General features: G+C 37.6%; 1 protein-coding gene across 1 annotated transcript; it reads left to right on the top strand.

The window, feature by feature from the left end:
* Window positions 1–13,856, top strand: LOC135480494 (AP-3 complex subunit mu-1-like). Its single transcript, XM_064760336.1, has 13 exons — window positions 1–130; window positions 1,528–1,606; window positions 1,951–2,056; window positions 2,616–2,728; window positions 3,319–3,443; window positions 4,225–4,384; window positions 5,076–5,189; window positions 6,180–6,253; window positions 7,553–7,658; window positions 8,141–8,299; window positions 8,877–8,927; window positions 10,330–10,398; window positions 13,381–13,856. Exons 1-13 carry the CDS (start codon window positions 96–98, stop codon window positions 13,444–13,446), a joined length of 1,257 nt encoding a protein of 418 aa, XP_064616406.1. The 5' UTR covers window positions 1–95; the 3' UTR covers window positions 13,447–13,856.
* The last annotated feature ends 967 nt before the right edge of the window (window positions 13,857–14,823 follow it).

The following is a 14,823-nucleotide window of genomic DNA, read 5'->3' as shown; positions in this document are numbered from 1 at the left end:
CATCTGACAAGGCAGCGGCTGCTCCCCGAGACGAAGGGAAGAGTGAAAAAGGGGAAGTTTTTGTACACAACTGATGAAATTAGAGCACTCCAAACATGATCCACAGTTTCTTTATCATAAATAATTCCGGGTAAGTCAGTGTGCCAAACGATTCTTGTGGAAATTTGGCGTTTTCTCGATGGTAACTCCTCTTGGTCGATCAGGTGACAGGTGGCAGATGCAGATGGCTCAACAAGAAGTTGAACAACAACAACAACGGCTAGACATTCGTTCAGTAGTTTCTGTTCGTGACAAGTTTGATAAACAGATGAGAATTTCAACAGCCTTTGCATGCTGAAAAAGAAAGAAAGTCAACAGTTTACCAGTAATTTCCCAATGCTGGGAGATAGTAAACATAAGGATAGAACTAAAGAACTTTTTCGGGGGATGTGTTTGTTCGTTACTTAATTTTTACCACACAAAGATAGATATTTGGAGCATCTGGCGTACCATGCTATGATTCATTGGTTTTTAAAATCATTAATGTGTTTGAGTAAATTGAACCCCGTAGCATAGTTCAGCTAAATTAAACACTGAGGTCTGTTTTCAACCACGGTTGGTCCATCCCGCGAAGCATTAAATCCACTCAAAAACAGCAGCATATGTTGATTTATTGTGTGGATTGAGGAGAAAAGGCTCCTTTCAATCACTCATACGCATTTAAATCCATTTCAGACCAGTTGTATGCAGCAAATCTCATCAAGTGTTGACTTTTCTGTCTTTAAAATCACAGTGTGCACACACGACGCATCAAGTGCATCCAAAATCCAGATTATATCCAAGGCCACGGACAGAAAACATGGATGATGAGACAGCTGTGCAAGCCTTGACTGAGAGCTTCTCAGTCAAGAATTATTGTGACTGAGAGTGTAATTTCTTGCTCAACTGATTAAATTTGTCATTTAAGACAGGCTGAGTGGCTTGGTCCTATTGTGTTGATTTCCATATCTTTTGGCGCATGATTTTGAAATTTTAGTACACCTGACTCACTATGATTCAGTCCACTACAGAAATTGGTGTGTGCTGTTGTTTTAGGGTAGATGTAAAGGTTCGCTTTGTTCCGCGAAGTGCCTTGTGAAATGGACCAACCAGATTTTTTAATTCAGTGATTAAACACTTTAATTGATTAAAAGCAGGTAATTATCGGAAATTGTTAAAAATAGTATTAATCTATTAACTTAACTACCCGTGGCATGGAGTAATATTTCTAAAGCTTGTAGCCCCAAGGAGTTATTTTTTCCTGAAATATTTCCTGTTTGGGTAAAATTGGGTATCAAGAGCACCATAAATATCTTGTGTACAACATGACTTGAGTACAAAACATTATGGGCAAGAGACCCTCTCTCATAATGGCCAAAAAAAAAAGACTCTCTTTTCATTGTACAAAAACATGATCATATTGTTACTTAGGAGATCCAGTCTTCGTGTGGATGCCTGCTTGTTTTGTTTTCTCTGCTCAGTTCTAACATGGATGTCCTTCTGTTTCAGGGATGTGTTTATGGAAAAGCACTGGAAAAGTGTCATCAACAAATCAATATGTGACTATTTTTTCGAAGCACAGGGAAAGGTCAGTAATTGAGTATGAGTAGTTTTCCATACATTTAATTATTATGCATCAACTGGTGTTGGAAACAAGTTTAGATAATATAAAAATATGCTATCTATGTGAAACAGTAAGTTCTCCTTATTTGTTTGCAAGAGTCGTCCAGCTTTCAGCAAAAGAAATATCACTCTTTCATCCTCTGTTTAAATTTATGATAGCCACAAGTTATGATTTTATGGTCCATTGATTGTGTTCACCATCTGTGTGAGTCTGTCAATTTTCTTAGTTCGTGCATATATGTGTCCTGGTCAGTTCTTCAGTAACAAACTCTGCACCCATGTCTCTCAGTTGATATGTGTCTTTTGCAGGCTGTGTCCCCAGAGGATGTCCCACCAGTCATACCCACACCACATCACTATCTCATCAACATTTACAGAAACCAGTTGTATTATTTAGCAGTAGTAACAACAGAGGGTGAGTCCTGCACTATTAATATTTTCACAATCAGTGATAGCATAGTGGTTAGAGCATCTGCATGATCAGCGATACATCCAGGGCTCAATGCTGAGTTGAGTCATATCTTAGACTTTAATATCAGTAACTAGAATACTACATCACTTGGTGCTCAATGTATTAAGAGAAATAGACCAGCTTGAGTACTGGAGAGCTCAGTGTCAGTAGGCCTATAATGTGACTGGGTGATATTCTGCCACTGTTCGATCACAAATACATTGGCAAAGTTAATATTAATATGTTTTCCTCATAATTGGACTTGTTTTCTCACTTCTGGGAACAAAATACTGTATTTCACATCAAAAAATTTCATTTTAGAGGCAAATAAAGGTCATAAAATATATCTTTAATAATGAATCTTACATTCGCTGACATTTTTTCAGTGATATATCATACTTCTTCCCAAACAAACCTTAAAATACCTTTCTGTGATTGATGGAGTGAGTAGCTTAGTCATTAACAAAAGTTGTTGTTCAAATAAAATAAATACAGTACTCGTGTTTGTCTCTGGTGTCCACAGTTCCCCCACTGTTTGTGATCGAGTTCCTCCACAGAGTCGTGGACACGATGGAGGATTACTTTAACGAGAGCACAGAAAGCTCCATCAAAGAGAACTATGTCATTGTGTACGAGGTAACAAACTTTTCCTTGCCTTTTGAATATTTGTGAAGTATAATTGAAGTAGGATTTGAACTGGGTTTACTTGATTTATATATTATCAGGAATTCTTTCAGTGTGAAAGGTGCTGTTTCACACAGTGTATATATATATATATATATATGTATCACTTTTGTCATGTTTCAGGTTGTAGTTGTGCATCTCTACATACATTCAAAAGTTTCGCTGAAGAAAACCCTCAGATTTTGGAAACTCTTTTCACTTTTTAAGGAAGTTTTGTTATCATGTAATAACCCTGATACTACAGTGTTTTGATTTGGCCTATATTTAACATCCAGTATCACATCATGTTTGTTTGCGTAGCTGACAAACAGCGCTTTAAGTAACATGATATGAACAGATTTGCCCCCCCCCACTCTTCCCATAATAACAGCATTGTAATGAGGGAGAGATGTACATGTAGTAAATGTATATATATATATATATATATATATATATATATATATATGCTTGAATCTGTGCATGTAAGTTTACTCTGTAAATATGTCTGTACCCAATCTGGCTGTTATGGTTTATTTTGTGTTATGCCTCGTTTCCCTTCCCAGCTGCTGGATGAGATGTTAGACAATGGTTTCCCATTGGCTGTTGAGTCAAATATCCTTAAAGAATTGATCAAGCCACCAAATCTGCTGCGGACCATTGCGGAGACTGTCACTGGCAAATCTACAAGGTAGGCAACTCCTTTCAAGGAGTTAATAATTGCCTCATTGCCAGCACCCCCATTATGTGTCTAGAGCTGTCCCAAGTGGGCCTTGTGAACAGAACAAGCCTATTTCATTTATATTTGGAAGAAAAGACAACACAAATGTTTATATGCATCATTAAATATATCTTACAGGAAGTTTAAAGATCACAATAAATGATTTATTTTACTTTTGTGATGTTTCCCATTTCTTGGAATGTTCTATTTAAATATTTGCATATATCATTAGAAATATTGTGTACAATCTATATTTATTTTGGTTTTCGAATTTCACAGATTTTCTTGTTTTTGGAAGGCTTAAAGGGAATTTCCTTTCCTTACTGTTCTAATATCTGTGTTGTCATTCTTGCATTCATTCATTCATTCATTCATTCATTCGTTGCTAGTCTTTCAGTTATTCATTGCTAGTAATTCAACAGTTAATATTTTTCCATGGCTTTCTCCCAAAAAAATATGATCGATCACAAAATATCTATGTAAGTAGCCTCAGCTGTGCAGGTTGTCTAATGTCATGTAACTAAATAGGGCTCCACGGCAAATTTCAGCTGAATAGCATCACATGTTTGAATAGAGAACATGTTTGAATAGTATCACATGTTTGAATAGTATCACATGTTTGAATAGCATCACATGTTTGAATAGAGAACATGTTTGAATAGTATCACATGTTTGAATAGAGAACATGTTTGAATAGTATCACATGTTTGAATAGAGAACATGTTTTCTTATCTCTGGTAATTTGTTTCAGTGTAAGTGGCAGTCTCCCCACTGGTCAGCTGTCCAACGTCCCCTGGAGACGAACAGGTGTGAAGTACGCCAACAACGAAGCTTACTTTGACGTCATAGAAGAAATAGACGCCATCATAGATAAATCTGGTTCTACGGTCTTTGGGGAAATACAGGGATATGTGAGTTCCACAAGCTCAGACTTTTCTGAGCATTTACGTTGGTTTGTAGGACTGGAAATTTTATAGAATTTTCAGCATTTGAGAAGAATTTTGTTTCATGCCATTTTTATAACAAGTTGATTTATGTTGAAGAAGTTCAGATTTTTGTTTCACCCGGTCCTTGTTTTCTTCACTGGCCCAGAATAACGGGCCCCAGTTATATGGAGGCCTTGAGCCTTGTATTGTGTTTTTGTTTTCAGAGTTGTATTGATTGGATAATTGATTTGATTTGATTGTTGACACGTTGCTGCTGAATGTTTGAGACTTTTTTTCCTCTCTGATTAGTTTGAACTGCCAAAGGAAACATGTACTTGTGGTCATGTTTGTGCTATTTGTAACTTGATTTTGGAGACAAACTATTGTGGATGGCAAATAAAGGCAATAGTTCAAGGCAGTATGGAACAGGAGAAGTTGAATATAGTTTAAATCTTCAACCTTTTGGTCATTTAAAGCACTTTTTTCAGTGGAATTTGTTACAAGCGTGTTAGGATGTTGAGTACGTGTGAACAGAATATGCATGTCTTTCTTAAAGTTTGTTCACTACTGTTGTATGTGATCCGGACATCTATAAGTAACTCATGGGTAAAAAAAGTACAAAAAAAAAAAAAAAAGCAGCTTTGAACAATCAGTTGATAAAAATGTTATTTTTCAGATTGATTGTTTGATCAAGCTGAGTGGAATGCCAGACCTGACACTGTCCTTCATGAACCCCCGCCTGTTAGATGATGTCAGTTTTCATCCGTGTGTCAGATTCAAGAGATGGGAGGTAAGACAAGCATTGTTGGCCCCATATTTCTTATGTTTTTTGCACAGTATATAAGTTTTGGGGCCATAAAACTGGGCTTTCAGTATCTTTTTGAGCAGAAGCCATCTCTGAAAAAAGAACCAGCTTCCTGACAGAGAATTAAAATGAAGTACATGAGGAACATTGGTCAAAGAAGGTCAAAAGAAAAATAACATTTTGTGACATTTATTTGCCTTTAAAACGGGTGAAATTTGAGGTCATTTAGGGTACCTTTCCTTTTTGATTTGCTACAGAAGTAGCTGCAGGTAACCACCTTACAAACCTCTGTTATAAATAAACTGAAGCATTGTGATGTCAAAAATTTGTTTTAGATGCTAAACAGGCTCAGTGCACATACAGTAGTAGTACAACATGCTCACGTATAAAATATCCATGTGGAACGTAGAAATATAGCATCTGGAGAATGTTTAGTTCCGATAGCTAAAAAGAAATTGGTGAAGTCCGTGTGCTTCAGCTTGTTCAGTATGGTGGGGAAAATTCACCTTAGAACCTTAATGGAAGTTGATGATGTTTAAAATGAAGTACAAGTACTAGTAAGTCTGTACAGTTATTTACTTATTTGTTTATTTGTTTGATTGGTGTTTTAAGCCGTACTCAAGAATATTCCACGTACACAACAGTAGCCAGCATTGTGGTGGGGGAAAAAACGGGTAGAACCTAGGAGAAACCCATGACCATCCAGCAGGTTGCTGGCAGACCTCCCCAGGTAAAGCAGGAAGGGAGGCATGTGCTGGACTTGAACTTTCAGGACTGCATTGGTGAGAGGCTCCTGAATCATTGCACCAATCTGGCATGCTAACCCCCTCAGCCACAGAGGTCCCTCAGATATTTACTTTCAGTTTTCTGTCCTCTGTAATTTTATTGGTTCACCCCAGGGCTAAAAAACATAGTAGATATTCCTGCTTAGGAAAGGTATGATAAATAACTATTTGATGTTTGTTTTGGTTGCAGAGTGAGAGAGTGTTGTCATTTGTCCCTCCTGATGGAAACTTCCGACTGATATCATACCACATAGGATCTCAAAAGTAAGATGCTTATTTCAAGAAAGAACGTGTTTGAAATGTCACACAGTATTTTAGAAGTAAAGTATTTGATGTCACACTACATGGGTTCATAGAAGTAATATTGTGATGTTATACCAGGTAGGAATGATTTAAATTACACCATAATTTAATCAGAAGTAAGATTTTTTTTTCGTCAGAGAGGAATTTAGAACAGTGAGTTTGAAATATCACACAGGATCATGGAATTATATTAAATATTTATTCTCGTACCACATGGGTTCTTCTGTCAAGTATTACTTTATTAGCAGGTAAAAATGATAGGATCGCAATCTCTAGACATAAATTTGCACAATTATGTAATAATTTAATAAGAAATATGATTGTTATTTCAAGTTTCAACCACACAGAATTTCGTAAATAAGAATTCAATCTCTTAAGTACCTAAGCTACAAAGGATCTTAATGGTTAAGCTTTGATCTTTGACCACACATGATCTCAAACTTAAGAATTTGATGACATACTGTATGCATAGAGCCTCTGAATGAACATGAGATATTTATTTATTTATTTGATTGGTGTTTTACGCCGTACTCAAGAATATTTCACTTATACGCCATCATTATGGTGGAAGGAAACTGGCCACAGCCGGGGAAATCCACAGCCGTCCACAGGTTGCTGCCTGACCTTTGCACTTGTGGCCGGAGAGTAAGCCAGCCTGAGGTGGACTTGAACTCATGGCTTCTGCATTGGTGGAAGGCTCCTTGGTCATTGCACCGTGTTGACGTGCTAACCCCCTTGGCCACAGATGCCCCGAAAAGAGATAGTTTTTACATGCAGGTGATGAGATCTCAGAAACAGGAATTAATTTCAATCTAAGTTGCATTTTCAACGTCCGATTGGGATCTCATTTCACATGGAACTTTTTGTATGGTATTTTTAGCTGTAAAAAATAGTATTGTTGTTGAGGATATTCTTGTAATTGTTAATAATTTGTTGCGTCTCAGCTTGTGACTGCACATAGCGTTGTTTTTCTTGTTTTTACACACATGTATGAAGTGAAATAAGCTTGGGAAGAAAGATTTTAATTTTGATCCTTGCTAGAGGCACTGTATCCCACTTAAACTTACTCTTTTATCCAGAGGCTCACTTTGCTTGATTCTGATTGATTCGTTCACTTTATAGGGTTACTTAAGATTTTTTTTGTTGGTGAAGTTTGATTAACCTCCTTTGAGAAAAGCGTTAGCATCAAAAGACCAGACTTTAGGTGAAATACATTGTATAATGATGTAATTCTCCGCTTTTCCTTGATTTCGATTTCAGTTTAGTTGCAATACCTGTGTACATCCGTCACAACATATCATTCCGTGAAGGGGGAGGAGGAAGGTTTGACATCACGGTGGGGCCAAAACAGACCATGGGAAAGACGGTCGGTATCAACTCCGCTCATAAAATGCACAACAATTTCAACGGACATTCTGGGACTTGTTTCGACTAAGGGGTCATGTTCACTGTCATTGTCAGCCCCTGAAATGATACATAAAACAGATGCTTTTTACAGCACTAAATAGGATGTGTCCCAGCATGGAAAAGTAAAAAAAAAATTTGTCTAGGGTAATAATGACTTTACACTATAGTCTTAGAAAGTTTGTTTTTTTTATTTTAAAATCAGTTCATGTTATTGAAGTGAAACTCGGAACATGTCTTTACTAAGACATGTGACAAATTATTTTCAAATTAATTTAAGTTTTATGCTGTTTTATCGAGTTTTGAAAAATTTTGACTTGTTATGCCTTGTTCGACTTGGCTCAAAATGGCTCAAGCATGTATGAAATAACAACAAGTATAAGATGTACTAATCAAATAAATAATTATTAACTAAAGTAGACGATGTTGTGGGCATATTTTCAGCTGGAGCAAGTTGTTATTGAAGTTCCCTTTCCCAAATGTGTGCTGAATGTGACCTTGACCCCAACTCAGGGCAAGTACTCATTTGACCCTGTGGGAAAGGTCATGACCTGGGATGTGGGGAGAATAGACCCCACCAAGCTGCCGAGTTTAAGAGGAATGGTAAGTTGAAGGGAAGAACTGCATTCGTTCAGAATCAGTTCCATTTATGACAGCTGCTTTTTGTCTCCAGTGAGACAAACTGAAACAACATGAAAACAACTGCTTCAGGGGAAGCTCTTATGAAATACATGGGTTGGGGGAGAGAAGAGAGCTCAGGGGCTTGCCCATCAGTAATGATTGCTGTCCAGACAAATGTTTAGGGTTTCGGGACTGAAATGTTATTCCATACAGCTGGAAGAGGTGTCCTGTCTGGCATCTTCAGTGTGGTGTTTCACTTTACCTGCTTGTAACTCAGCAAGCTAAACAAGAACACAATAACTGTTTGATTTTGATGCCATTTGTACTCCATGAAATTTTGTTGCTTGTTCTTCCCAGGCCTTGAACTTGAATCTGGTTCATATGCGACTTTAAGTCGAGATACTTGACTTGGTGCAGTGGTATTCTGTAGACTCTATGGTTTCCTTCGCTCATAAAGTTGACCATGTTAATTCAGAAGTGGTTGGAACGAAATAGTGTCAACAGTTAATGAAAACCATAACAGTCAGTACTTCAGTTATGCTGTGACTTCCCATTTCAGATCAGCTTACAGACTGGAGCAGCACCCCCAGAGGCTAACCCTCCCATCTCGGTAAGGGCAGACTTAGTAATTGTACTGGTTTCTCAGTGAGATGTCTAAATCTCACCCTGAGAAATCACTTATCTCACCCTTAGTACACTTTTGCCCACCTCTAGCACACTTTTGGCTCACCCTTAACGTACTTCTACACTTAAACTATTTCCTCAACCTTTTCACATACGACAGAGAAACTTGCAGTGCAATTTATGGACATTTGTAATTTGTGGTGAGATTGGCCAATTTCAGGGCTTCACAAACAGTGTTATTTTAACGGTGTACACGGTGTAATGTCTTCAGAATATGCTTGGATAAACACCTTGCAAACATGCAAAAAGGTTACATGTAGCTGACCCCCAGCACACATTTAGGTAACCTCTAGCACACTTTTAGCTCACCCTTAGCACACTTCTGCTCTAATGTGTACATGTAGCTGACCCTAGAACACATTTAGGTCGCCTCTAGCACACTTTTAGCTCACCCTTAACACACTATTGCTCTGATGTGTGCATTTAGGTCACCTGTAGCACACTTTTAGCTCACCCTTAGCACACTTCTGCCCTGATGTGTGCATGTAGCTGACCCCTAGCACACATTTAGGTCACCCTTAGCACACTTCTGCCCTGATGTGTGCAGGTAGCTGACCCCTAGCACACATTTAGGTCACCTCTAGCACACTATTAGCTCACCTTTAGCTCACTTCTAAGCAAGCTCAACCCAAGCAAACATCCAGGTTACATCTAGCACACTCCTAGCCCACAAATATCACCAGTCTAGGTTGCCAATATCACACTTCTACATGTAAGTCACCACTATTCCAGCTCACAATGCAACATTCTGCAGATTCACCTCTAGCCTACTTTTAATTCACTGTTACCACACATGTTCATAGCTTTTCACTGGGATACTCCTATCTCACAACACCAAGAGATAACTGGAACATTGTTTCAGTTGTCAAGTCATTCAACACATTCTCTTTTTCTATGTATATATATATATATATTGTCTGGGGCCCAAGCTAGGTCAGTTGGCTGTAACCAAAGCTGATTGACCCATGACCTGGCTAGTTCAGGAGGGATGACGAATGGGCGGTGGTTTCAAGTGATCAGGTTTGTCCATTACTTGCCAAAAGTCAGTGGTTTATTGAGTACACTGTGGTTTCACTCCCTCATAGGCCTGACTTCAACCATGTAAAAGAAATATATCTTCACTGCAGTCTTGAAACAACACAAATGAAATAAATAAATAAATATATAAGATTTAGTTATTCCAAAGTCCATAACTTTGGATATTTGGACACATGTTTTTCTGAGTAGATGATAACATTTTCTAACACAGGTCCTGATTTTTAATTCCACTCATGCTTTGTGAAAAGTGAAATGTTAAGAACATCTGGAATTTTTATTGTTCTTGCCAGATTCATTTCACTATCAGCCAGATGGCTGTGTCAGGCATCAAAGTGAACAGACTGGACATGTACGGGGAGGTGAGAATTCATGTTCATTTACTATGGACTTACATGTATCAAGTAAACTGTACTTTATGATAGATGGTATTGTGTGGTAACCATAAATGACTGTGTCGCTGGCTGAAAAGTTCTTGCTGGTACAAAACAGTACTGTGCTGTACAGCTGACACTTGGTACTGTGTGATTAAAATTAAAAGCCATTAAAATACTGAGGCTGAGGGTTCTCACTGTGCACAGTACTGTGTGATAGCCATAAAAATACTGTGAGGCTGACGGTTCTCTCTGTGCATAGTACTATGTGATAGCCATAAAATTACTGTGAGGCTGAAGGGTCTCACTGTACTCTGTAGCATAGTACATGGAAACTGGTGCACTTTTCTGTAAACCCGGGAACACATAGGCAAATTTTTTTCACTCGCACATACTTTATTTTGCAACTTTGCAAAAATCCGTTTAATGTATACATCCTCCAGCAGTCTTGTCTGCTTCAAATCAAAGTGTGCGTAATGTGCCTGCTCTAGGGAATGTTGGTGATCAAGACAACTAAGTAGGCTTATCAGACAGCACAAAATTCTGTTGGGTTGTGCCATTTTGATTTAGGAGTTCACATGATTTAGGAGTTCACATGACAACGTTCTCACATGACTGACAGAAAAATCTACGTAATGTATCTGCGATTTATGCTGCAAATATTGCTGACTGGAAAGCTCATGCCTAAAAGCAAATAGCCTAGATTATAGTGTGTCCCTGGCTTAAAGTTTAAAACCGTGTAAAGCTGTGAGTGTCTTTGTTCAGCATAGTACTTGTGTATTTAACAGGTGTAACAAATTATTGCGTAATTATCACAGTGACTAAACAGTGTTGCATAGATGTCATCATTCCCCTTCGTCTGTAAGTGGGAAGGTCTTGCGGCAACCTGCGGATGGTCGTGGGTTTTCCTCGGGCTCTGGCCAGTTTCCTCCCACCATAATACTGGCCAAGAAGTGAAATATTCTTGAGCACGGCGTAAAACACCAATCAAATAAATAAATAAATAGATGTCACAATTACCCAACAGATAATTGTTGTTAGTATTTATTTTACACAAGAACATTGCACAGTTGTCATAATTGTACAACATTGTTGCATAGTATTAAATTATGATCACATAGTGGTCCTTAGTTATTGTGCTTGAAGTCTAGGATGTTTTGAGTTCAGATTGACTTTGAGGAAATGCAAACAATGTGGTAGATAAAAAAAATACTTATGGCTGTGTTTCCGTCCAGAAAAAAAACAAGCAACAAGGGGTGAGTATTAACTAACCAATTGGAGCCAGGGATTCACAAAATTCGGATTTCATGAAACAAAGAGCAAAAAAATGCCCTGAAGTATGAAACCCAGCCAAAAACAATGGCAAAATTATTGATGTTGTTGTATTGCTCTTGGAACATCTGGTTAAAAACTTCAGGACTTTTTTTTCGTTTTTTGAAATCATGGGGCCATTTTCACAATACTCCAGAAATTCTTTTTCTTGTAACTGATGTTTGCTTTCATTAAAATAACGCATTTAAAAGAGATGTTATTCATGAAAAAAATGACGAAAAAATAAAAAAAATTTTTTTTTTGTTATTGTTGAAAGTGGGCCGATTGAAAACTGATTGATTTATACTTTTTTCCCCATTCCACATATGCAGGATATGGTTAAATTCAATTTTAAGGTTTATATGGGTGTTGTCACATTGGGTCAGAAGTCATACGTGGTTCACTATGTGGTTGAGAAAAGAAGAGAGCATTTACTAAAGACAGAAGCAGGACAAAAAATGTAGATTTCCATTTCCTACAGATTCATAACAAGTCATTGGTCTGTGATTGTTGTTTTGCCAATTGTTTATTCTCCCCATTGAAAATTTGGTGGTAAAGCTTCTTGGAATGGAGTGTGAATATTGTGATTTGTTGTGTGTAAGTATATGTGAATTTGTGTTGTTGTTGTTCTCATTTTGTGATGTTGAATTTAGTGTGAGATTCACAAGTCTGGGTCTGGGTCCATGTTAAAATTGAGTCTATTATCAGTCATTTCAGTCATTTTGGAAAATTGAACATTTCACAATGGGTGCAACTGCAGAAGTTAATGTTTTTAACCGTTATCAATAGTTACATTGTCCTGTCATATTATAATATCAAAAGCAGCATTCCCCCCCCCCCCAAAATAAAATGATAATAATAACAGGGTACAAGAAAATTGATGAAATGAAAATTTGTGGAAGTACCAAAAGGTTTTTTGTTGTGTTTCTGTGAGCTCAGAAACTAAAACATGTCATGGTGTAAGCCATTATTTTTGGGTTTTTGAAAGTTCCAGTCATTTGTTCTGCTTATAGTTGAAGGTCAAAACGTTATCAAGCCTTCAGTCACTTTTGCTAAAGTTGAAGGTCAAAAGGTCATCAAGCATTTAGTGACTTCACACAGTTTTAGTGTCTCTTGTCGGTGTCTCAGAAATAAACACTGACCATTATGGTCATTTTCCAGCTCAAGATTCCAGGAAACTTTTGCTGAAGTTGAAGGTCAAAAGGTCACCCAGCATTTTAGTTCATTCAAACAGTGTTTGTATCATGATTCAGAAATAAACACAGTCATGGTGTAAGTTACGATTTTCCAGTTTTTAGTTCTGGTAAAGTTTTGTTCATATAGTTGAAGGTCAAAAAGTCATCAAACGTTCAGTAACTTCTGTTAGTTTCACAATAGTTTCACAAATAAACACTGGCTGCTGTGGTTGAAGTCATTTGATTTCCAGATCAAGGTCCTCAGGAAATTTTTGAAAGAGTTGAAGGTCAAACTGTCATGAAGCTTTCATTCACTTCACACATGGCTTGTGTCTCTTGCTCTTTGAAATAAAAACTGACTGTCCATTGTGTAGGTCATTGTTTGTCAGCGCTATGTTTCCAGGAAATTTTTTTGTGAAAAATGCACAGCACAGGTTATCAGGTTTTCATTCGCATGATAAAGTGTTGGTTTCTGTTATTCCAGAAATACAAACCGTTCAAAGGGGTGAAGTACGTGACGAAGGCTGGCAGGTTCCAGGTGCGAACGTGATCATATGCGCAGAGATGAGGCACAGCAGAGTGATGCAGTTTGTCCTACAAAGGCAGTAGTGGTGCAAAACGAAACAACACACACACAAAAGCTCAAAACAAACAAATTAATAAATACGTTGTCATAGTTTCTCTTGTCTGTCATCAAATGTTTCTCCAATCCAATCACATGAGATAATCTGTAATTAAGTATGGAAGGTTTGTATTGTTCACCAGTGGCCAGTTGTTCAAAAGGATGAAGCCCTTTTTTTGCCCGAGCATTTCAGTCAAAATATAAATTGAAGCATATAGGCTCACCCATGCCTAAGGTGGAGATTAGAACCCCTGATTACCATTTGTGAAAAAAAAAAATAGCAAGAATTACCTCTAGACAGTTTGAATATTTGAAAGGTTTGTCTGTCTGCAAGGCCATTTGTCTTTGTCATTTTGCTCCAGGCTGTACTCACAGGAGCTCTTATCAATAAAGGTTAATGGATAAAGGTTAATGGATAAATGAAATTTTTATCTGCAAGTGTATGTGGATATTGGGGATTCCTAGAGGGAGTATCTTTTGTCTGGCGTGTTCAGAATATAAATGTTTAGTACCGATTAATTATGTATATATGTAAATTGTAAAGAAAATGTGGTTGTAAGTGCAGTATATACAAATACAGGTGAAGTTATCAAACTTTCAAAAAGGGTTGATGGTGTTTTGTTTGCATGGCTGCCATAGGGATCCAGCTGTGGGCATGATGCACAGCAACCTAATCCTCCAACCGCTCCTAAGTACTGTGAAATGCTGTGTAAAACGGTTACAGGTGCCTGATTATGGTATGAAATGCTTCATATAATCGGTTAAAAGCACCTGTTTATGGTAAAACGATGTGTATAATTAGTAATTGGCGCCTGTGTATGGTAAAAGGCTAGGTATAACTGGTTACAGGTGCCTGTGTATGGTGAAACGCTGTGTATAATCGATTACTGGTGCATGTGTGTTGTAAAACGCTGTGTATAATCGGTTAGAGGCAGCTGTTTATGGTAAAACGCTGTGTTTAATTGGTTACAGGCGCCTGTTTATGGTAAAATGCTGTGTATAATCGGTTATTGGCGCCTGTTTATGGTAAAACACTTCATATAACCGGTTAAGAGCACCTGATTATGGTATAAAACGCTTCATATAATCGGTTAAAAGCGCCTGTTTGTGGTAAGACGATGTGTATAATCGGTTATTGGCGCCTATTTATGGTAAAACGCTGTGCATAATCGATTACAGGTGCTTGTGTATGGTAAAACGCTGTGTATAATCGGTTACAGGTGCCTGTTTATGGTAAAACGCTGTGCATAATGGATTATTAACGCCTGTTTATGGTAAAATGCTTCATGTAATCGATTAAAAGCG

The sequence above is a fragment of the Liolophura sinensis genome, chromosome 13 (genome assembly GCF_032854445.1).
Source record: "Liolophura sinensis isolate JHLJ2023 chromosome 13, CUHK_Ljap_v2, whole genome shotgun sequence".
In the NCBI taxonomy this organism is placed as follows: domain Eukaryota; kingdom Metazoa; phylum Mollusca; class Polyplacophora; order Chitonida; family Chitonidae; genus Liolophura; species Liolophura sinensis.
This window is presented reverse-complemented; position numbering and strand designations above follow the sequence as displayed.